The 24266-nt window shown below is 40.2% G+C and overlaps 1 protein-coding gene across 5 annotated transcripts in view; it reads left to right on the top strand.

The window, feature by feature from the left end:
- Positions 1-24266, top strand: part of CSMD3 (CUB and Sushi multiple domains 3) — a 584373-nt gene that overhangs the window by 371911 nt on the left and 188196 nt on the right. For all 5 annotated transcript variants that reach the window (XM_083621789.1, XM_083621788.1, XM_083621791.1 and 2 more), the window contains 4 exons: positions 3955-4149; positions 6675-6813; positions 16882-17069; positions 19039-19227. In XM_083621789.1, the coding sequence (XP_083477915.1) occupies positions 3955-4149; positions 6675-6813; positions 16882-17069; positions 19039-19227 (711 nt within the window). The remainder of the gene's footprint in view (positions 1-3954; positions 4150-6674; positions 6814-16881; positions 17070-19038; positions 19228-24266) is intronic.

Raw genomic sequence — 24266 nt, 5'->3', positions numbered from 1 at the left:
TGAATATTTCCTGATTATTTTAATTTGCTCTCCTGCTCTGTTTCTTTGTAATGTGATTATTGTATGAAACAGAGTTGCTGCAAGATTATTAAGTGCTTAGTGTTTGGGGTGTTATTTCCCCTCCAGGGTTATGATATTTCATCTGTCCCTGATGAAGCTGGTATTTTAAGGTTTCAGTGCCTTGTAAATATGGCAAACAGGGTAGCTGTCTGCTTATATTGGCCTTTCTGAAAGATTATATGACTGTTGAGCTGTGGGGTTTTTTTGTTTTTTTTTAACTGAGCTTAAGCAATTAATTATAATATAGGTTTACTCCTTTGCAGAAGTGACACTGGTGGCAAGTACTGTCACTAATAAGTTGTCAAAGTGTAATTGAAGAGCATTAAAGTTAAATTAGCTGTGACGTATGTCATAGCAGCTTGTAATTTAAAACTGCTTGTTTGCCGCTAGTAATTCTCCTCCTTTTTGCTTCCCACGTTTTGCCAGGTTTATCTGATTCTAAATGTAGACCCAAATTAAGACACAGTTCTTCTCTTCCCAGGGCACTTTATAAATTAATTTTCAGTAGGCCATCTTTGTTCTCAAGTTTCATTGAAGTTTTCATCTATACATGTTTTGAATCTGTTTACTTTTGAAAAATACAGCAAAATCTTCTGGAATTTGAAATGTTTTTCTTAGAAGATTAACAGACTGGTCCTTTGCAGTTTTGTCTAGTTGTGAGTCCTCTTTTGTATAAGTAAGCATTATGTAGGATTGCAGACTCAGTTGTATTTATATTCACAGCTTTCCTGAAAGGGAGAGAAAGTACAGAATACAAGGTGTATCAGTCTATATGTTAGTTAATGGAGTATATATGTACCGATGGTACTGTGACTGGATCACGATGAGGAACAGTGTGGCCTTGGTTTATCCTAAGCAACAGTGCTCCTGGTTGAAGACACACGATATGATTATATAATGACCTTTATTTCTGTGCTGAATTTGCAGGGAGCCAACATTGCACACATACACTGACCCAGAATAATTTATATTTCTTTAAATACACTGGCTTGATTTCAGCAGTGTCCTTCTGTTCACAGAAGAGCTTGAATCCAATGGAGCCTACACAAATGGAGTTGGGCAAGGCAACTTTTTTTTTCTTGCCAGTTAGACCTTTCTCATCAGCGGTTTACACTACTTCTCATGCTCCCATGCTCCAGAGCAGATCTCTGTGTGTATATGCAGGGAGCTGTAGGATGATGTGAGACCAGAGAACTCACTTTGTCAAATGTGGTGTAGCAAGTGGCTGCTACGGAGGGGACCTTTTCAGTGGTGGCATCCTTTTTAGTGCAATCCCCCCCACACACCCCAGATAGGCTTGTCTGTGTCATGGAAAGTCTACTCCAGGGGTCAGCGACCTTTTTCAGCCGTGGGCCGGTCCACCGTCCCTCAGAACATGTGGTGGGCCGGACTATATTTTGAAAAAAAATATGAACAAATTCCCGTGCCCCACAAATAACCCAGAGATGCATTTTAAATAAAAGCACACATTCTACTCGTGCAAAAAAAACACTGATTCCCGGACCGCCGGCGGGCCGGATTGAGAAGGCGATTGGGCTACATCTGGCCCACGGGCCTTAGGTTGCCTACCGCTGGTCTACTCAATATTGATCCAGAGTAGATTCCAATGTATAGTTAGCAGAGTAACAACTTTCAGGATCCCCCAAAAATAGACCAGAGGCAATTGTATTTCATCCAGCAGAGCTTTACTGCTACTGAAGGCAAATGAGCATAATGGTCACAAATCTAACACATCCAGGATTGGCACTGTGCATAAGAAATCCAGTTGCATCAGACTTAACTTAAATTTACAATAATTTATAATAAGTCTAAACCATAACACTAAGCATACTATGTACAGAACATACACCAGACAGAAAAGAGATAGAAAGAGAAAGTGTGAAGGCCAGGCTCCTTCTGTTCCTACTATTTTAATCAGCATGACCTTGACTGAAAGAGATAACAGAACCAGTTTAAACAGCTGTGCTCGACTTCTCTGAAGGAATAACCCAAACATCATGAACCTTCTGCTTGTTTCTTTCACACAGAGAAGCTTCCAGAACCCTCTTGAATTAAGTAGAATAGGAAAGATCTCTACACATTAGATCAATACATTCTGTACTAAGAAATGCAAACTGACAGTCTGACATTGTGGGCACATTTTTATTTTTAATAATTTTCCAGGCTTCTCCATTTTAAAATACTTTACTGCTTTTTAAAAAAGTCTATCCATTAATGATGCCTCCTGTAATTATTTTTATTTCGGTTTTCAGTGATTGCTAGGTTTATTCTGTTTCAGACTTCATGCTTGTATTTTTCTTCTTTTGTATTTTTTTTTTAACTGTAAACAGCCCAGAGAGTCTTGGTTATTAGGTGGTATATAACTCTTATAAATAAATATTAAATATTCCATTCAGTAAACAAAACTCAGCTCATGGACCTTTGTGTTCTGAATTCATTGTTTCCCAAATGTAGTCTCCTATGCATCCACATAAAAAAAACAAATCTAACCATACTTTTTACTCAGTAGTCAGTTGATACATTAATATGTATTTATTTGTACATTTTGCATAGTCTACATTGTTGCCATTTTTCTGTGGTGATGGTTACTTTTCTCACATTGTTTCTCTTGGACTAGACTGCAATGCAACAATAACTTTACATTACTTTAGCTTATTAATTTCTTTGCCTTGGCGCCAGAAGAATCAGAGTATGTGGACGATGACATACAATGCAGTCCCTCCCGCGTGCCTCTTCTGTCTATGGCAAATTTCCTATTAAAATCCTTATCTTGCTAGTGGTCTGACTTTTCTAAGAGACACTTTGAATTGTCAAAGGCTGAAGACAATTGCAAAAGCTTTCTTAAGCTGCCCACCACTGTTTTCTTTCTTTCCTTCTCAAGAGAGGTGAAGATGGTGCATTTTTTGGGGAAAACAGGAATAGTCACTAGTTTAAAAAAGGATGAACTCTAGCAAAGACAGATTTTTCAACAGCTTGTTACTGCCTGCAAGCCTCTTGACTTTAGCAGCGAGTGACTTTCTCTATTATGTGCTCCATCATATGAATCTGAGCACAGAGGAGCAGGGGGAAAAATGTTAATAGAAGACATTTACTGAACTCTCTTTCAATAATCAAAAGGAAGTGTTTCAAACCACAATGTACTGTCACGAAATGCTAACCTACTAGTAAACAAGTATAGGAATAATGAGTCATACTAAGTTAATGATATATACACTGCATATATGTTTCTATCTGAACTGCCTTCAGTTTTACTGCCATATCCAAAGACTAACAGGGCAGAAGTTAAGGTGGCGACACAATTTTTGTGTTCCATTTCTTTTTTTAAGATCATATTTTCCCTCTCACTGGAAAGAACGAGGAGGGAGACTTAGATATGTTCAGGATCATTCTAAATTTATTCGATATCATTTTTATTTGATGACATAGAAATGCAAAATACTTCCTTTCTATAGTTGCCATGCTTAGGGTTTGTCTAAACTTGGTATGTATTCCATATGTTCCAGTTAGTCCATACTTTTGATATGACAGGTGCCCACTATAGGTAGTTTCCAGAAGCAATTGGAAACATTTTTGTTAAGACAATTTCCAGCTGGATGAATAGGTTTTCATTTTGAATTGTTTTTAAACTGATCTTTAGTTGTTATTTTGTACTGTTTTGAAAACCATTTTGAGCTGTCCTTACGTTGTATTTGTAAATTCCTTTGAAACACCTATAAAAGGCATATATAATTATCATTCCAAAGAGAAACTGAAAAGGACTTTCCTTAATCTGGGAACTGGAAAAAAAAAAGTTCAGTGGAACATGTAAAGTCTGAGCTGAATAGGGCTTCCTAATGTATCTGGAAATCTGAAAGGCTTATATGTTACCCCTTTCCTCTTTGTTTCTATTCAAAGCCTTTGGACACAATGAGTGTCCGGATCCTGGTATACCAATCAATGCACGGCGCTTTGGTGACAACTTTCAATTGGGAAGTTCAATTTCTGTCATTTGTGAAGAAGGCTTTATTAAAACTCAAGGAACTGAAACAATCACTTGTGTATTGCTGGACGGGAAAGTTATGTGGAGTGGACCTATCCCTAAGTGCGGAGGTAGGATGGATATCTTGATTAAGTCCATTTAGTTTTATCATATATTTATAATTAATTATGTATATGTTGAATTGATGGTCTATATCAGGCATCCCCAGACTCAGCCCTCCAGATGTTTTGGGACTACAACTCCCATCATCCCTAGCTAACAGGACCAGTGGTCAGGGATGATGGGAATTGTAGTCCCAAAACATCTGGAGGGCCGAGTTTGGGGATGCCTGGTCTATATGTTATGTGCGTTTGTCTCAGTTATGTCTACCGTACTTGCTTCTCCCTTGCTCCTATTTATTTAAAATACAATTTACATCATTAGATGGCATCCTTCAGGTATATAGATATTTAATGTTTATGCTAAGAGTTTTTTGTCATGTAATACTTTGTTGTCAATTGTAGCAACATTTTTCAAGTCCACTCAGTGCTACTATCATAGTATGTGTGGCTTACAGGCATTCATTATGCAAGAAGCTTAATGCATGATGGACATTTTCATATGATAGCATTCCTTGTGGGTTAGAATTTTTTCCAAGTGAATTGACTTTCAGTTGTCTATCTTAACAGGTAAATGTTATTATAGGGTTTTTCAAGAAATGTGTGGAAAAACGTTACATTTGCTTTATCAGAAAAAAAATCTAAAATATTGGTGATATTATCTTGATATTTTAACATCTATGTCATCTTGATATTTTACCACCATGATATTTTACTTTTTAGGGTGGTGGTGCTAGTTAAACAAACGTCAAAAATATTGATTCCAATAGTTGGAACATGCCAATAATCGTACCTCTTGTTTTATTTTATATAGTTTTGAAGGCAAGTATTATCAATAGCTAATCATGCTTAGCCCCCTTCTCAATATGCTCTTTTGAGGCATCATTTGGATTAAGGACACATGTCATTAATCAGACTGTGTTCTTAGTAGTAGCTTTTATCCTCTCTCTCTTTAGGGTAATGCATTCCTTCTCTTTTGGTGTCGCACAAGTGTCCATCCTACATAGAGCTATTTCCAATTATTTTATGACATTTCTGGACATTACACTCCTTGAGAATATTGAGAATTTCTGATGCAGACAGCGGAAATAATCCATTTAACTTCAGCTCTGTGTTACAGAGTTCTTTCTACAAGGATACATATTTACCTGTACTTGTTCATAAATGGACCAAATTTACCATGTATCTGGCACAAATTTCACCTATGCTTTAACTGCTATGTCTCTGATGGCACTTCAGGGGCATTAACACAAGCTAGGGCCATGAAACACATTTCATAGATAGTTTAGATACATTATCTCAGCAGTCTTTATAATGACCTGTCAAAGCAGATCATTATCACAATCTCTGTATTGAAGAAAGGCATTGAGGCTGGGAGATAATGGTTTATCTGAGGGCCAAACTGCACACTACTTATGTATAATGATAGCTCATTGCTCCTTTTGGAATATGAAAGCCACTTCAGGAGGGGGAGACTGAAAACATGGATGGAGTAAGTGGGAGAAAGAATTAACCTTCCCATGAACTAATTCTTCCCTTTTCAAAACCACTACTTACAAATGGCTTCCTATCCCTGCAGCATTTAAAATGTGTTTGCTTTCACAAACATGCAGTTTGAATCCCATAATGGAAAAGCTACGACAGAGGGCTATTTCGGAGCAGATAAATGGGATGCAAACAAGAAAAGGCTGCTGGATCAAGCTCCATGACCCCTCTAATCCAGCATCCTGTTTTCACGGTAGCCAATGATGGTGATGATGATGATGATGATGATGATGATGATGATGATGAATTAAATGCATATCCAAAGATCACAGGGCAATCCACAACACAAAACTACAAAATGCCAACACAAAATACATAATAAAGCACAAACAGATGCCTGTGGGAAATCAGCAAGCAGGATTTGAGTACAAAAATATTCTCCCTTCCCGCGGCTTCCAGCCACTGACATTCAGAAGCATTGGTGCTTCTGACCACAATGGCAGAGCATATCCATCATGACTAGTAACCATTGATAGCTTCTCTATGAATTTGTCCAATCCTATTTTAAAGCCATCCAGGTTGGTGTCCATCACTGTGGAAGTGAGTTTCATAGCTTACCTATACACTGGATGAAGCAGGTTAGGAAAAGGTTAAGTCTCTCTTCCTCCCCTCCCCCCCCCCATTTCATTTCTTTCATTTGCCTCCTCCTGGAGTAGCTTTTAATCACTGTTATACATTATCTAGGACGTAGTGTGGTCCTCAGTCTATCTAGTGGGTTATCAGAAGTGGTGAAATTTGAACAGAGGACTTATTGGTCCACAGGTCAGTCTCTAAGGCTGTATGCTGCACAAATAGATCTGTTATTTCAGTGTTTTAGCCTGTGTCTTGTGAAAGCTCCATATATGGACCACCAATATTCCTACAGCCAGAGGGCTATTTTATACACTGACGTGCAAACACATTTGTTGTATCCTTTATTTCTGAATACTGTGTGAAAACTGCGGCAATTTCAGCCTGACTGCAAATACAAGTCTTTGTTTTCTTCTTTTCAGCTCCCTGTGGTGGGCATTTTTCTTCTCCCAGTGGAGTTATCCTTTCTCCAGGCTGGCCTGGGTATTATAAAGACTCCTTGAATTGTGAGTGGGTGATTGAAGCTGAACCAGGACACTCTATCAAAATTACATTTGAAAGGTCTTGACAAAAGCTTTTTCTCCTTATATTTCCACTTTTTACTGATAAACTGGAGATATTTGTTTCCACTGTCATATAAATAGAAAACTAACCTTCATTTGGCACGCACTATTTCCCCCCTTGCTTTTGTTTAATTGAGAGTCTCTTGAATCTTTGAAGGGTATTGGAATGTAAGCCCGTTTCATGCTGTTGTTTCAGTTAGTTGTAGAGTATTACTGGTGTTATCAGCAGGCTTCACCAGCTTTTGGTTTCAGTTTTCCCACCACTACCACATGTCCCAGAACCATTGTGGTAGAGCAGCCTTCCCCAGCATAGATATTTCAGGTTACAACTCCCATAGCCACTGACCAATTGCCATGCTTACTGAGGCCTCAGTTGCAGCTGTGTTGTCATTCTAGCCACCTTTTGCATCCACAGCAATGTTTTGGACCCAGCATAGTAAGTTACAGGGCATTGTGGGGGTGTGTGTGGAAGGGACATTGGGAGGGAGGGTAGTGAGATGGTGGCTGCCACATACAAAAATTGCCAGGGAATATTTGGGGACCATTCTGTGTAGTAGCCTGTTCCGTTGAGCGTCCGTTAAGGCTGCGACCAGCGGGATTGTTGTGGCGTCCAGCCTCCTTCCCTGTGTCAACTTGCTTCTCCCGGCTACAGCAGAGTAACCTGCACAGCGTGTGCCTGTGTGGAAGAATCTCAGCCATGCAGTAAAACACACGGACAGCAGCTTCTCTGTTCTAAGAAGCGTTTATTGTACAGCAGCAAAACAATTCAGCCAGGAGAGAGCAACGGCATGATGCATCTCCTGTGCAGCAAAACAGAAAGTAAATGTTCACAAAACAAAGACGTGAGCACACCCCCAGTGACAGGACGTAACTTTCCGAGCTGTTAACCCTGTAAGCTCTGGGTATCCTCACATAGCCTTATTTGGGGGGGGGGGGTGATGAAACAATCAGAATTTTTCCTTTGAGAAACTTCTAGCTAAGCACTGTTATGAATGGATTATGTCTGATGACCACCAATAGGGCCTCTACTGTGCCTACTGAAGATATAGGCAGTCGTGATGCTGATGGTATTTCTTTCAACAGTAGCCAATGTAAACCCTCCCAAATGGGGTACTGAGGTGGTGGAGCAGTGGCAGCAATGGATCTGCTGGATCCAAAGTTGGTCCAGTGCCAAGTGTGGAGCCTCATCCATGCCCCTCTGCTCCCAGAAATGCACCCACCCAAACTCATCCCACCTCTTCTGAGCTGACCAGAAGAAAGTCAACAGGACTTCGGATGAATCTATGGCCTTTCTGCTCTGATTGTTCCCTGAGCAGGGTTCCTTGCGCGTTTTAAAATGTGTTGGTTTTAATTATGTTAATTCTAAAATGCTGGTAATCTATGGGCCCCTCTGGCAAGAGGCATTCATTTTTGAGAATGAGATCACAGCTGTGGAGAAGCAGGGCAATGAAATGAATAAATAGAGCTGCATTAAGGAATCAAGATTGTGAAACTTGTAAATTATTGATCTGCCTAACTTTTAAGACATGATTGCATAATTACTTCATAAGAAGAAAACAATGGTTTTTAAAAATAATATATTTCAAGCTGGAAGAGGAACAATATGTCTCTGAATAATACACCAGCTTGCAGAGTTCTTCTTCTTTATTAATTCTTTAGTAATGTACCTCATTGAAACCCCCCCCTCAACAAAACAGCAGGGTTACACAATCCTGCGGACATCAAAGCACAGAAGAGGCCCGAGAATGTGCTTCCAAGTGAAGATGGTTCCATTTGCTAGTCTGGATTTCCACAGATCTGATTTAGAGAATGCAGTGTAAGGTTAAAAGCCAAGCACAGAACGTGACAGCAAATGTGGGGTGGAAGCAACTTCAAAAAAGAAAACTACCATGAAATTAAAGAGCAGGCATGTGTAGGAAGTGTGGCAGCCAGGTGTACTTGCCCTGGATCTCAGAAGGCAAAGCTGGCCAGAGGTACCAGCTAGGGACCGGCTGCTTTTTAAATTTTTGTTTATAACTTTATTCTAACGAGACTCCCAAGTCAGGTCTCAGACAAGCTTCACACAGGCTTGCTAAAGAGCATTTAATAGATGTCTGAAAAGCTAAAAATAGAAGGAACCCACAAGGCCTCCAAGGGGAAGGGATGTCATAATCTCAGTGTCATCAAGGAATCTTAGTGCCACAGTTAAGGGCAGGACCACAATCAGAGCCTTAGTTGCTGATTTTCCTTAACTGGCAGGCAGGCTGGTATGTGAGCAGCTGGTTCGTGAGATAACCAAGCCCCAAGCCTTTTTAGGCGTTAGACGCTTAAACCAACACTTTAAATTGAGCCTGGAACCAATTTGGCAGCAACATCCCAAGAATCATTTTAGTGTAATTGAAAGACTGCTTGGTTGTGATGTCTAGCTGGCAGCTGTCATCGGCTAGCTCCTAAATCCACCTGCAACTACACTGGTCACCTTCAACTAAAAGGAGGAATCTGTAACTAGGACTATATCAGTTGCCAGTGCAATACAGTATGTTGCAAAGCAGTGTCAAAGGGGTCCCCATTTTGTTGTTGTTCTCATCTTCAGAACTCTACTAAATGGAAGCTGAGGCTGATTATATGGATGACTTGTCTTTAGATTGAGGTGTGTTTATCTGTATCTGTTATTAGGAACAAAGGAAGTAGCCTTATACCAAGTCAGGCAACTGAACCATCTGATTCCGTACTGTCTATTGACTGGCTGTGACTCTTCAGCCATAACTGGAGATTCCAAAGCTTGAATCTTCTGCATGCAAAGCAGGACCTTTTCCACTGAGTTATGGTTCTATACTGTGTTTTTGTCATCTTAAGATTTCTCATCTGTGTTCTTTTTCAGTTATCTTAGAATTCTCTTTCTCATCCTGTCTGCCATACTTTCTCCTCCTTAAAAAAAAAAGAATATTTCCTCCTGTTAGATTTCATCCCTCAACTCCTCCAAAAGGGAAGAGTGACAGAAATAAGATAAATTTCTAAAAAAGAAACAATGACCAACTTTTATGAAGGAACCTTGACGTTGGGATTGAGATTAAGTTAATAGACTTTTATCAGTGAGACTTGCCGTTTCTCATTTCTTTCAATGGAAACAAAGATCAACGAAGTCTTGATCCAATCCATGCTTTATAAAATATGCAGCAACTTTTAATATTCTAATCTAGCTTTCTGTCCTTAGTACCCATTTTTCTCTTGCATAGTGCCTATACTTTGTGAGCCTCCAGGAATTAACTGAGGGAACGTCTATATTTATTTACTTAATTTTCTTTAAATGCTGTAAATTATAATAATATGCAAGTACAAAGTTCTAGCCCCTAACTTTGAGGAGAGCACAACATGTCCAACAGGGAACTCTCAGAATGAATAAATACACACAAATTGTGGTTTGTCAGTATTGTATGTGAAGAGACCCTTATTGAATCAGTGTTTGGATCTCCCAATATAATCTGACCTATACATCTGAACAACATTATTTCTGTACTACCTATGAATGGTCCGATCATCTAACTTCAGTTTTATGATTTGAATAGAGTCCCATAATGTGTCTAACATGTAGGGTTTTAAATGGTAGTTTTTTCATTCCTGGTAGCTCTTAACTCATCACTTTGTTTTGCCTTCTACAAGAAAGAGACAGAGCTGACAGTACAGGTTAGCTACTCAGGCACAGGTCCTTCTTGATCAGCCTTCCCTAACCTGGTTCTCTCTAGATGTTTCAAAATACAACTCCATCAGCCCCAGACAGCATTGTCAGTGCCCAGGGATGATAGGAGTCGTAGCCCAAGACATCTGAAGGGTACTAGGTTGGGGAAACCTGTTCTCAATCATCTTCCACACCAATCATTTCCTTTAGAGACTCCAGTTCTCCAACACTGCCACTCCTGCCAGAAACTCAGTTAAGGCAGCTGTTTTGTTAATCTGTTTAGTATTAAGTGGCTCTAAACTATTGTAGGCCTATCACTGTCTCTGATGTTAAGTAATTGGCTGAATTATCCAGATTAGCTGAGCTCTGAAAGCTTGCTAAGTAAGGGCTGATTTGCATTTTCATTAGTTTGTAGAGCTTTCAGAACCTCCTTTCGGGTGGCATGAATCACACTTTTGGTTCTCTTTCAGATCTATCATTCAAAATGAGGGCTCATGGAGCAAAACCTCAATGAGATTTGTAAACTCTGTAGGTCCAGGTCATGCTTATTCCCTCTGGTGTGCCAGCAAGAAGCAATGACTAGATCTGCTGAATGTTGCAAGCCCTCTTAGAGTCTGATCAGAAACAATAGCAGTGAGGAAAAAAGAATTAGCACTTTTTATCTTAATGTGATGTTGAAGACTAATTGTTACAGCATAAATGCAAGCAGTTAATCATCTCGTTGCTAAGTACTGCACCACACTAATGAGCTTAGACCTTGCACATCGTATCGTTAATTTATTTCCCAGAAATAACACTTTATATTTCAAATATGCATATAGCTTGACTTCCTTCAGATATTTCCCTGTTGCTTGGATACTGAATATTGCCTACTCATGAGAAAAAAATAAAATGGGCCTTATATTTCTCTATAATTAGTGAATAGTTAGCTCCCACACAAATTTTTCAAATTGCACTCAAACAATTACCAGGTGTTAACGATTTGGTTGTAACCACTTTATGAATGGGTTATTTATGTAGTCCTCCCAAGTAGTAAGTATAATCTTACCAGACGGACATATGTGGTAATGTCTGTAGTAAACCTCTTTTCTTTACCCATCCCTTGATTGATTATTCTGGGAGGAATTCAATGTAGTGCTGGGCCAATCATTCCATCAACTCAAGCATTTCAACTTGCCAGATGGAATGACCCTCCCTATCCTTTTGTTGTTCTGGAGCTTCTCCTGACTGCACCAGAGCCAATTTGGGTGTCTGTCAGCAGCACTATGGGAGAGAAGAATGCACAAAGCCCAACTGTATTAGTCGAAGTCCTTGTGCAGGTATTAGTGGAAGTCCCTGTGGAGACTTCCATTAGTGAGACTCATTAGTTGAATCTGATCCTATCATTTTAACTATGTTGTTCATTGATTTGTTTGTTTCCGGGAAAGGGTTCACTCTTTAATCCTGAACCATTTAGTAATTTACCACAGTTAGATTAGCAAAAACAAGTCATTCTCTCTCAGCGGTCTGTAAACCAGGTACAGACTTCAATCCTCTACACACACTTAGCAGGGACCGCTACAGTGATGCAACCACACTTGCTTTCATCTGGTTTTTTTGTTGCTGAGCTTCAAAGGTGTTTAGGGTGGAAACAGTAGATAAGACATAATATTATGCATGATGTGGTGAAAGTGGATAGAATTAAGCTTTTCTCTCTCTCATAATACTAGAGCATGCACCATCTGGTGAACCTAATTGTGGGAGATTCAGGACAGAGAAAGGGAAGGTCTTCTTTGCATGGCACTTAGTGGGTTTGGCTTGCACAAGAAGTTGTGATGATCACCAGCATAAACAGCTCTGAAAATGGATTGTGCAAAGCCATGACCATATGATGTCTTCAGGCTAGGAGGCGGCATGACTCTAAATGCCAGTTGATGGGGAAACAACAGAGGGAAGAAGGTTATTGAGAGCCAGTGTGGTGTAGTGGTTAAGAGCGGTAGTCTCGTAATCTGGGGAACCGGGTTCGTGTCTCCGCTCCTCCACATGCAGCTGCTGGGTGACCTTGGGCCAGTCACACTTCTTTGAAGTCTCTCAGCCCCACTCACCTCACAGAGTGTTTGTTGTGGGGGAGGAAGGGAAAGGAGATTGTTAGCCGCTTTGAGACTCCTGAAGGGGAGTGAAAGGCGGGATATCAAGTCCAAACTCTTCTTCTTCTTCTTCTTCTTATTGCCCTTATAGAGGCTGAACTAGATCAGCCTTTGGTCTCACCTAGCCAAGCTTTTCTTATGTTTTTTGCTTGTTTGTTATGACACACTGGCATTTACTTAGCATAATGCCCTAAAGATGATAATAATAATAATAATAATAATAATAATAATAATAATAATAATAATTTATTATTTATACCCCACCCATCTGGCTGGGTTTCCCCAGCCACTGTGGGCGGCTTCCAACAAAATATTAAAATACAATAGTCTATTAAACATTAAAAGCTTCCCTAAATAGGGCTGCCTACAGATGTCTCCTAAAAGTTTGGCAGTTGTTTTTCTCTTTGACAACTGGTGGGAGGGCATTCCACAGGGCAGGTGCCACTACCAAGAAGACCCTCTGCCTGGTTCCCTGTAACTTGGGCCCTCGGCACTGGACCTCGGTGTCCAGGCAGAACGATGGAGGTGGAGACGCTCCTTCAGGTATACTGGACCGAGGTCGTTTAGGGCTTTAAAGGTCAATACCAACACTTTGAATTGTGCCCGGAAACGTACTGAGAGCCAATGTAGATGATAAAGATTGCTCAAACATGATAAAAGATTGCTCAAACTGAAGAATGGTATACCATAATCAAAATATAATCATTCATCAGAAGACTAAGGAACAAATTGTCAGTCCAGCTAGGACATATGAGAGAGTATATATGCTTGGGAAGCACCCATTGTTCATATAGTCATTTCCTTTGATAAATAGTTTCTGCTTAAGAAGTTCAGAACAGCATGACACTGTGTGTTATACAGTAGGAATGAATCTGCATCGAATGTGAACTGTTTCTTGAAGTACAGAACAGTGGCGTAGCGTGGGGGGTGCAGGGGGGGCCGGCCGCACCGGGCGCAACATCTGGGAGTTAGGGTTAGGGGGCGCAAATCCATGGGTTAGGGGGCGCAAATCCACGGGTTAGGGGGCGCAAATTACTTGCCTTGCCCCGGGTGCTGACAACCCACGCTACGCCACTGGTACAGAACAAGAAACTTGTGCAAACCCTTTATCTCAGGATCACTTCTTACACTGCATTTTTGTGCAACCAGATGGCTTTTTCTGCATCAATATGTGCTTATTTTGTATAATAGAAGTGCATTCTGTTTTTGTAAAAAAAAGATCTGACATATGTTAAGGAGGCTGCCCCCATCTAAATCAACTGCATTGACTGGACCACTAATTTAATGTGAACAACATATATTTTTATATGCAGAGTTGTAATGCAGAGTGGTAATATGAGTGAAACATTAAAAGTATGTTATTCTTCTGCAGTAGTGTTGTATTCCTTCCAGAAAGAAGAAATATACAGTGGTATGCCTTTTACTGAACAAACACAACTATTCCTATGTCTTTCCCACCCCAGGGGGCTGGGAAGGGAACACTCCTGAGCTTGCTTTCAGATAGATAAAACCTTGCTGATTTGATGGCAATGATAGTGGCCTTTGGTGGAAAAATAATAATTAAAATGTTGCTTTGTTTGGGGGGAAGGTAGGAAATGGATGGAATCAGGTGATTTCTAAAGATGTAGCATCATCTTAAAATATTGCCGCGCAGTTTTTAATAACATGCATATATGGTTGACTCTATGGCTGTGTTGTAAACCACTAAATGCTGTGGCTGGTTTCAAATGGAAATGGATGTTTTTTATCCCCTCTGGTCACACAAGAGGACCAAGAGGAAAGCTTGGGAAGGAAGACCATGCATATAATGCTAAGCTATGGTTTAGTGTTATTTCAAAACAATGTCTAGGCGGGTCCAATGCGGATGTACAGTTTCACCATGTTTCCAGTTATACAGTGAAACCATGGTTAAGCTCTGCACTAGAGGCTCTGTATGTGGTGACACTAGGAGAAACCTGCCTTTCACCTGGAAATCGACAGTTTGGATGATGTTGTTGATGATGATTTTATATATTATTGATTTTGTACCCTCAGAAACTGCGTTTTCCTAATGCAGATAATCATGTAATTATAATAAATTCAAACCGTGCTTTGCAAATCTATTTTAAAGAATGGTTTCACAAAATAACTTGTAGCCACTTCTTAATCATTAGAAGCAATGCTTAATCATGTTTAAGAAAAACAAGCCATTTTAACTACTGCCTGGTTAGTGTTCCTTGCATGTCTTTTTTTAAAAGTAAGATGAGCGAGTTGGACTCAAGGGATTCAGGATGGTGCATTTTTTCCCTACTCCACACCCTGTAGAGTTACAAAATAAGCCACCATTTTGAATTTGGAGATATTACAGAAGCTTCCCATTGTTAACTTGGGCATCACTGGGGAAACCAGTGATGGCTGGGGAAACCCAGACTGGGGAAACCAGAGTGGCTGGGGAAACCCAGCCAGATGGGCGGGGTATAAATAATAAATTATTATTATTATTATTATTATTATTATTATTATTATTATTATTATTATCATCACTTGGTGAATAACAAGTTTGCACTTTTATCACAAAGTGCATTTTTCTTTTTGTTAGCCTATTGTGTTCCAAGTTTTGTTTCTAAACTGGAAAAAGCATTTTCCATTCTGAAAATAAAGCCATTACTAGCCCGCCATTCTGTTGTTCAAGACACAGTTGCATTAGGACTTGCAAGCTGCTCTAGTTTCCTGTAAATTTATGATCAGTGTTCAATCTTTTGCTTTTGAAACCAAGTAAAACTCAGTCTTGCTTTTGAACACAATGAATGAGTGGTCAGAAGGGATTGTTTTATCAAGACTTTATAGTGTTAATTAATACATAATCTTTAGAATTGTGAGCTTTGGGCTACATTATTATGATCAGTGGTTTTGATAATGAATCAGATGTTTTCCATATCTAAAACATAGGAAAATAAGAAGGACTTCCAAGAATAGAATGACTTTTTTAAAAGAAATTATTTCTAATGGAAGTGACATCTTTGAATATATGCCTTGCCGCTTTCCCCCTTCCTTCAGGAACTTAAATTAATATTTCTTTCAGGTTTATTTTGTAAGTGATCCAATACAAAAGTCATAAGGTTACTGTATATTGTGCTTTGACGGAAACAATGACTGTTGGAACATGGGTATTTACCAAGATGCTTCTCTATATCTTCATAACAAAAATAAATAAATCATTTTATGCCAATTCTGGTGGTATTAATGGAAGTAGAAGTGAGCAAGTAGTGCAAGGATTGCAGCATTAAAGATGTGCTAAGTTTTTATTGTCACTTAAATGAGGATGGATTGAAAAATGCAAGTATTTGGTGCACATTTTAAAAATTCAGGGCTAACTTTTGTATGCTGCTTGCTTCTGTTTTGGCAACTGTACAAGAAAAACTCTTCAGGGGACCAGGTTGCAAAACCTTATATGAGCTATGGGAGATCAGTGTAATAAAATATGATTTTGCATAGTTAATGTCCTTGCAATATCATGGGTAGAGACAATGATGCAAATATTGAGGACACACCTGTAAGAAATAGCAAATTAGCATTCTGTATATTCAGATACACTTTAAAGAGGGGCCATTTGCTCCACCACTGAGCATATGATATATCCGTTTAATCTGTAAATAAATAACTAATCATAAATAAACCTTTTCCCGGTTTAACATCTTGAACAACTTCGGAAATGTAGAAAGCCCTTTGCTCAGAGAGCAGTTGTAGAACTGACATGTTCCTTTCCTACACACACCCCTCTAAAAAAAAGTTCAGAAAAGCCCATTCACAGTAGATGTGAAAGTGACAAGGAGCTGAACTAAAGCCTCTGATGGGGTGTTTCATAAATTGGGGAGGAATATTGTTAGTTCCCCTCTCCCCAAGGCTATGTGCATTATTCATTCTTTGCTGTGATAGTTGTAAAGAGCAGCAGTAAAACTGACAACTGAGCCCTGTCAGTATAGAAGTTAAACTGAGAAGTCCCTTTGTCGGGGCATTTAGAGATGCATATGTGCAAAACGGTTGGTATCTTTGATATCTGAGTCACCTCCAGAGTTACTGTGGATAACTGACACAGTGTGATAGAACATCATAAAACTCAACGGAAATAAAAGGACAAGGTTCACACATTCTTTGCACTTAGGGAGTATAATTTGAATAAGGATTTGATTACAAAATGCATGCTTCATCTAAATATTATATGTAGCCTATCAATTTTAACAGTGTTTCATTTGTATGATCTTTGGGTATATTTTACGTCTATCTTATGTGTGTTTCTCCAACATAGATTCCAGACAGAACTCAATTACGATGTTCTGGAAGTGCACGATGGACCAAATCTTCTCTCACCACTTCTAGGATCTTACAATGGTACACAGGTCCCCCAATTTCTGTTCAGTAGTACCAATTTCATTTACCTTCTGTTTACAACAGACAACAGTCGTTCTAACAATGGATTCAAAATCCACTATGAAAGTAAGTAGCTTTTGCTTTCCTTAGTATCTAAGGTTATTTTGTAGCATCAAACTTGTTTATTTTGTGTATGTGCATGCTTGCATGAACACACATTTCATACATTTTTCTTCTTTCTCTATGTGTATATCTGTTGTGTGTCAACAGCTGTATGGATTAACATAGCACCCATTTATCGGTGCTAATGAAAAAGAACACATCAATCAGTTTTGGTTTCTCTTAGTTTCTCATTTTTTCCCCAGTCTTAAATTCATTTCTGCATCAGTTTGAATTTCTAAAAAAAAAACTATTCATGAAAATTCACCAGCATTTTATTGCAAATTATTCTGGAATAGCTTTTGTAACACCTGCAAATGGCCCAAATTTGCTAAGACTTTTAAATGAATAGTGCTATAAGGGAAAGTTAACATGGGTTGCTCAGAACTTGAGAAACCAGTGTGACATTGGATTTGGTTCACTGATGTCATATTCTAGTTAAGTTATTGAGCAGCCCTACATAATTAGAAGTTTGGGCAATTCTTTAGGTAGGTGATGGGCTTCCCATCAAAACAGAGTGCCCAGGTTTTATGGAAAACAGTTGTTGATTTAATTTGGATTTATTCTCAACAGGTGTGAGATTAATTGACAACATTTATAGGAAGCAGTTCCCAGAACTGAATTACTTCACTTGTGCAGTCTGTGGCTTTTGTGTGCTTCCATGAGTTGGTTTTTTATGTCAGCATAGTGCTCTTTTCTTTCTTTCTTTCTTTCTTTCTTTCTTTCTTTCTTTCTTTCTTTCTTTCTTCTCTTCTCCCTCCCTCCCTCCCTCCCTCCCTCCCTCCCTCCCTCCTAGCCATCCCTTCATATCAAGATTTATGCTCTCACTCACACTGTTCACAACACACGCGCATTTCGCATAGCCTCATTTACATAGTACTTCCACAAACACCATTCACACGTGAAACAATTGACCAGTATTAGAGAAGCTTTCCCTTTTGCGTGGACAGGCGGAGTCCCCAGATCCCGCGCGGTCCCCCCGTCATGTGGAATAACGACTCAAGACAACGTGCTATGGGATTAAATTGGCCACAACTTTATTAAATTTCAAATGTGGGTAGACCTTGGCTCAGGCATTGGGCGTTCTCCTTCCCCAGTCCCCAGCCGGGGACCTAGGGAGCATCAGGGTTATCCAGTGTGTGGGGGGGGGATGGGCCGGCTCTGGAGAACATATGTTCAAGCAGAGATAGCCGCCCCCGTAACACCGCCGCCGCAGGGGAGAGCAATGACGACCTTTCGGCGTACGGTCAAAGCCTCCCTTCAGAAAACCCCTTTATCGGGGAACCCTGGTATCGCCGCCGCAAAGAGGAAGATGGACAAAAGGATTCCGCCCAAGGCCTGATACCGCCAAAGTTGTGACGTTTTGCTACGGGAAAGGCGAAACCTGCCAATGCAGGGAAATTCCTTTCCGGCCCTTTAACAGCGACCTTAACGTAGCAGCGCCCGCATACCTGTGAAGAAAAGTTAACCTGCAAAACCTGTGAAGAAAAGTTAACCTGCAAAATAAGACATTAACTGAGGGTGGGTAGGGTGGGAGAAGCTCTGGAGCCAAGTGAGGATTCCCAGGTAAGATCCTCCCTCTATTGTGTGGGCAGGTAATCCCTCCCATACCTGGCCTGGTCTCCTTGGCAACGCTTCCCCCAGGTGGGATTGGACAACTGACTGAGGTAGGCGGAGACCTCCAGGTATCCCACCTGAGGGAAGGCAAAGCCAAGCCTATGCTGTTGGAGCCGCTCCAGATCTAGGGGCTGCACGCGTCCACGCAAAGGGCGCCCCCCGTTTTAAGCGGGGAGCGGTCATTTTCCTTACTGCTTCCCACTACCAATATCCTCCCAGTTTCATTATGCATGGATATATTAATCAACCGTGTTAGACTATATTTCTCAGTCCTTTTTTTCCATTTAATATTTGGAACATTTGTTCCCTTCCACTCCAGGTGTAACCGTAAACACCTATTCTTGCTTGGATCCTGGCATACCTGTTCATGGTCGTCGTTATGGGCACGACTTTTCTATTGGCTCAACGGTATCATTTGGGTGTGACCCAGGATATAGGCTCAGCCATGAAGAACCTTTGCTGTGTGAAAAGAACCACTGGTGGAGCCATCCACTCCCTACCTGTGATGGTAAGAATCAGTTCAAATTAGCACAAAATTGTTAGGATATTTCCGTTCCACCTTAAAAAGGGAACAGGCTGTTGTGTGTCACATGCCTGTTTACTTCTAGCTCACTGGGAACTTCCGTTTTGCATATAGCTTTTGTTCCGGCTGTTTTCCTGGACACGGAGGCAAGCAGTCATGCTTTTCCTTTGGTCTGATCTACATTGAGTAAAGCTGTAAATATGCTCTCCTGTTCATCCTTTCGTTGTGGAGACTCTGCTAACAGGGTGTGCACGGGTCTTGGAATGTCTCTGAGGCTCGTGTCGCTAATTGACTGATGCTGCTCCATGGTAGACCGGTGATCGTCCGGAGATGATTAGGGGCCTGCCTGATGCCTCCATCTCCCTGGCAATATCCCAACAAAAATATCATCTATGGCGTGTCCATCACACTGGCTTTCAGATTTATCAGTGCTAGCTTTGTGATAAGGAAGGAGAGAGGCTGGTCCTACTTTTGCAAACCTGATTCTTCTGCTTGTTTATGAACTAAAGAGTCCAGGTTTACTTGTTAATAAACTAAAGGATGATGAATATTGTAGGCCAACAACATCTGGAGGAAAATATGTTATCTTGCTCAATAATTTTGCTGAAGGAGCCTGCCTCCCCCTACACATTTGAAAGACTATAGAATATTAATCAGCCCAAGACCTCATTGAAGTGGAACATTTACTCCTGGTGCCTAAAAGTGTATAAGGAAAGCCAAACTGCCCTGGGGAGAACAGTCCAAAAACAGGGAGCCACTGCATAAAAGGCCTCTTTTGAGGTACCAACCCTCTCATGGAAAAGAAGGGCCTCAGGTGATAAATGCAGAGTCCAGGTCTGTTTATATGGGAAGAGGTAGAGAGCCAGCATGGTGCAGTGGTTAGAGTGTCTGACTAGGACCTGGGATGTTTATATGGGGAGAGAAGTGTTTTTGTTTTAATTTGGTTTGAGTTATTGCAATCCTGAGCCATTTAAGGCTTTATAGGTCAAAACCAACACTTTGAATTGGGCCAGGATTGGTGTAATATGCTCAAACATCTTGCCCCAGTGAGCAACCTGGCCACCGAATTCTGCACCAGCTGAGGTTTCTGAACTGTCTTCAGAGGCAGCCCTATGTACAATGTGTTGCAGTAATCTAATTTTGATGTTGAGTCCCCATCTACTCTAGTCAGGTACAGTTACAGATTCCTGATCCCCATGCTCTAAGACAGGCATAGGCAAACTCGGCCCTCCAGATGTTTTGGGACTACAACTCCCATCATCCCTAGCTAACAGGACCGGTGGTCAGGGATGAGTTGTAGTCCCAAAACATCTGGAGGGCTGAGTTTGCCTATGCCTGCTCTAAGAAATGTCCAGTGCAGTATAGACTTTTTAAAATTGCTGTAAAAGTATGAAATGTTCCACTTTTTCTTTTGCTGAAATGCTTGGCAAGAGAAAACCTAGCTCTTCTTGAAGAAGCAAATATCAGGACACCTTCTCTGTCCTGATAACAGCTCTCTTGTAATAATAAAATTAATGATCTTCATAGGCTGGCAGGTAGTAAAATCCACTCCAACACCCCTGCAAGGCTAATTAGTCTGCCCATAAAAAAACTGGACCTGAACCCTGAGGTATCAGGTCTTCAATATTTGTTTCTTAATGATTCATACCTCATATGATACTCAGACTTTAGCACGGCTGTGCTGTGGCCATAATTTATTAGGTTGCAGCAATGATCTAAAAGCTGGTCTGCAAGCAGAAAGGGACTTTAACAATGTCAATGTTCCTGGCTTCACTACAAGATCCTCTGCTTCAGTTGTTGCTTCCTTTTCCAGTCCCAATCTTCTCATTTTTCCAATTTTGTTTCCACTTCATTCTTGTATTCCTCCCCCCCCCATTTATATTTCAATGTTACAAACTTTGTAACATAAAAAAAAAAGCTGAGTTCAGTTTAAAATGTCTCCCCCATGTTTCAGCTTGCTGAGAGTGCATGGCTCTACCCCTGACTTGACTCTTTTTGCTTTTCAAAGGTCCTGTTTCTCATTCTGTGCTGTTTCAGTTTTATCCTAACATGGAAACCAGATTTGGAAATTCCTTGCACAACACTGAAACAGCATTTGTTTTCCCTGTTACATGTAATCCCAGAGAAGTAACATGTAGCTTCCCTGACACTCTTCCGTAAGTTAGAAGGCTGCCTTGGAGAGATCGCCATTGTGGGAGGGTTGAACTCAGCGACATAGTTATCAAGCCAGCTGTTCAAAGCTTTGCTACTCTAGCTGCAGAAAACCATTCTCCATACCTCACTTGCAATCGTCCATGGCGATGCTACTGTAGTTAGGATATGTATCAGGATCTCTTTACTGAATAGAATACACTACCAAAGAATAGAAGCAATGTTTTCTTATGCACCACATGCTTATAGTCTAAAAATAAACACTATTAAGGAGCTCTCTGTGAACAGTTTTCTCTGCTGTGCAATAACATTACATATTGTGACAAATTTCTTCCTTGAGATGCTGAACTAGTGTGCAATTCATTAAGTAAATGAGATTATTTCCCCCCCTTCTAAATGGCAATTGTCCACTGAATAAATATCCTCTAAAGGCAAGATTGGGTATATTTATTCTAGCCCATTTATGGATTCATGGCTGAATTCATTTTAATTCCCTTACCCTATTAGTTCTTCCAGAGTAATGTTTTGGGGCTAGTTTGGAATTGACCACTGGAGAGAGGTCTGTCCCTTGTATGAACTCAAAGTTGGATCCATTCCACTCAATTGTTTCCTTTAGTTAGACACTAGTTTTCATAAAGTGAGAATGTTTCTCGGCCTTTTGGCTAAGAACAAGTATAGTTTTTCCTATAAGGCATGGAGGATTGCCAAGTCAAGGACAGTCTTGGAAGGAAATGTCTGGGTTTTGTAAACTCAGTGACTTTTAGAAAATAATTTCTCCCCAAGTGGTGGTAGGAGAGGTGGTAGAAAGTGGGCAGGGGTTCAGGGATTTGGTTTTCACTCAACTTGAAGCAGCAATAACAGGTTGCCTACCCCCATTTTGACAGCACTCGACTACCTGGTAATTGGAAGAGGTTGAATTCATGTTCCAAACGGGCTAATAAGCTTTTTTTGCCTACTCCATACTACTGTAATGCCTTTGGATTTGGTTCAATTCACCAAGGTCTCTACCAGCTAAGTAGGTCACAATGGGAGGGTATAGTGTAGATTTGAATGGGTGAGAGTAATGTCAATACACTGATGAGCATCACATGACATCAAGTTACTCAGTGGAGGTTTACCACAACCAACTTCTCATGGATTGCTGGCTTGAGAGCATTTGACCCAAGGAATGCTTGTGATAAGCAAGAACACATTGTGTTGCTGATCATTCAGAATTTGATAATTTAACAAGGTGGGGAGCAGAACAATGATATCGGCCAGCTCTCATCAGAGGTGTAAGGCTTCGGGCTAGTGAAGGTTGAAGTTAAATGGTTAATGATTATGCCATTTATGAATATGTCAGTAAAGTTCTTAAACCCATTTGCAAGTTGTATAGTTGTGCACATGGTTCAGTAGATAGCAGCTGACAATTGTTTGTGTCCTGCTTCTGTCCATTTGTATCTTTTTCGTGCTTTATTTCCAAGACACATTTCACTTACCATCCTTTGTATATGATAAGATGGATTTTATATTTGGAATCAGTTAGAATGTAACTTTAGATATTGAGTTTTTGGAACAGGAGTTGTTGCAATCTGATCCTTAGATTTGCTACACAAGCACAAATTATTTGGTTTGGATGGAGAGGGGACACCGTATACAAATGGCCCCACTAGTATTTTGCAACATATATCGCTGCAGCAATGTAGCACTAGTAGGAAAATACACATGATCTGAGTTATAAGTGCACTGAGCATCCAGATGGTATTCTGGCAATATGCTTGAAAAATGGGTATGGCATTTTGCATAACTTAGCAAGTTTATATATATATATAAATCACTGTAAAACAAGGTGAAATTCTCAGCCTTTATATAAAAGTTCATAGTCATTAGATTATGACCATATGCTATTAGTGTTGCTGGTCTAAAACAAGATGCAGAAATACCTCTAAAGTTCAAGCAGTCTAAACAGTATTGCAAAAGCCTTTGCGCTATAATACTGGTTGGTCCAAACATATGGAATTATTTTAATGTCTCTGCTATTTGGGTATAATAGACCAATACAGCTACTGTGCTTTATTTGAAAATAATAAATGGGGCTAGGATTTAGGAGCCAGCTAGGGATCTATATCAAAAATTGGACAAGAGAAGCAAATTCCAATTAAGGCAAAAGAGAATTATATTTTCAGTAAATGCTGTCATAGAAGATATTATTTCAAAAAGTCCGTTCTCCAAGGCAGGAGCGTGGGCATTTGCATAGGCTTTGTGTTAGAAGTGATGTATTAGAAATTCTTTAATCCATGAGAATGGGATGAGAGATGTGATGTGAGATGAGGGATGTAGATGAGCGGGGAAAAGTTGACATGGAAAGAATAAGAGAGTTTAGGAAATGAGTTACATAAAACTTATGCTTGTGTGGGGATGACTATTTATTTGTTTTTGTTTTTTAAAATACTTATCAGCTGCCTTTAAGGTTAAAACCCTCTCAAATAGTCTTACGAAATAAAATAAAAAACCTGTGCAGATCCATCCTGCCAACCTAGCAGTTCGAAAGCACCTTAAAGTACAAGTAGATAAATAGGTACTGCTCCGGCAGGAAGGTAAACGCTGTTTCCGTGCGCTGCTCTGGTTTGCCAGAAGTGGCTTAGTCATGCTGGCCATATGACCCGGAAGCTGTACGCCGGCTCCCTCGGTCAATAAAGCGAGATGAGTGCCGCAACCCCAGAGTCGGCTACGACTGGACCTAATGGTCAGAGGTCCCTTTACCTTTACTTATGCAGATCCAACCTCTATTCCTAGCCAGTGTTCATAATCCAGCCCACAAATATTAAAATATGATACAAACTGCAGCTAAAAGGTGTACCAGAGGAAAGCAACTCAGATGATTAAGGACCTTA

This window comes from Podarcis filfolensis (genome assembly GCF_964270895.1).
Source record: "Podarcis filfolensis genome assembly, chromosome: 7".
In the NCBI taxonomy this organism is placed as follows: Eukaryota; Metazoa; Chordata; class Lepidosauria; order Squamata; family Lacertidae; genus Podarcis; species Podarcis filfolensis.
This window is presented reverse-complemented; position numbering and strand designations above follow the sequence as displayed.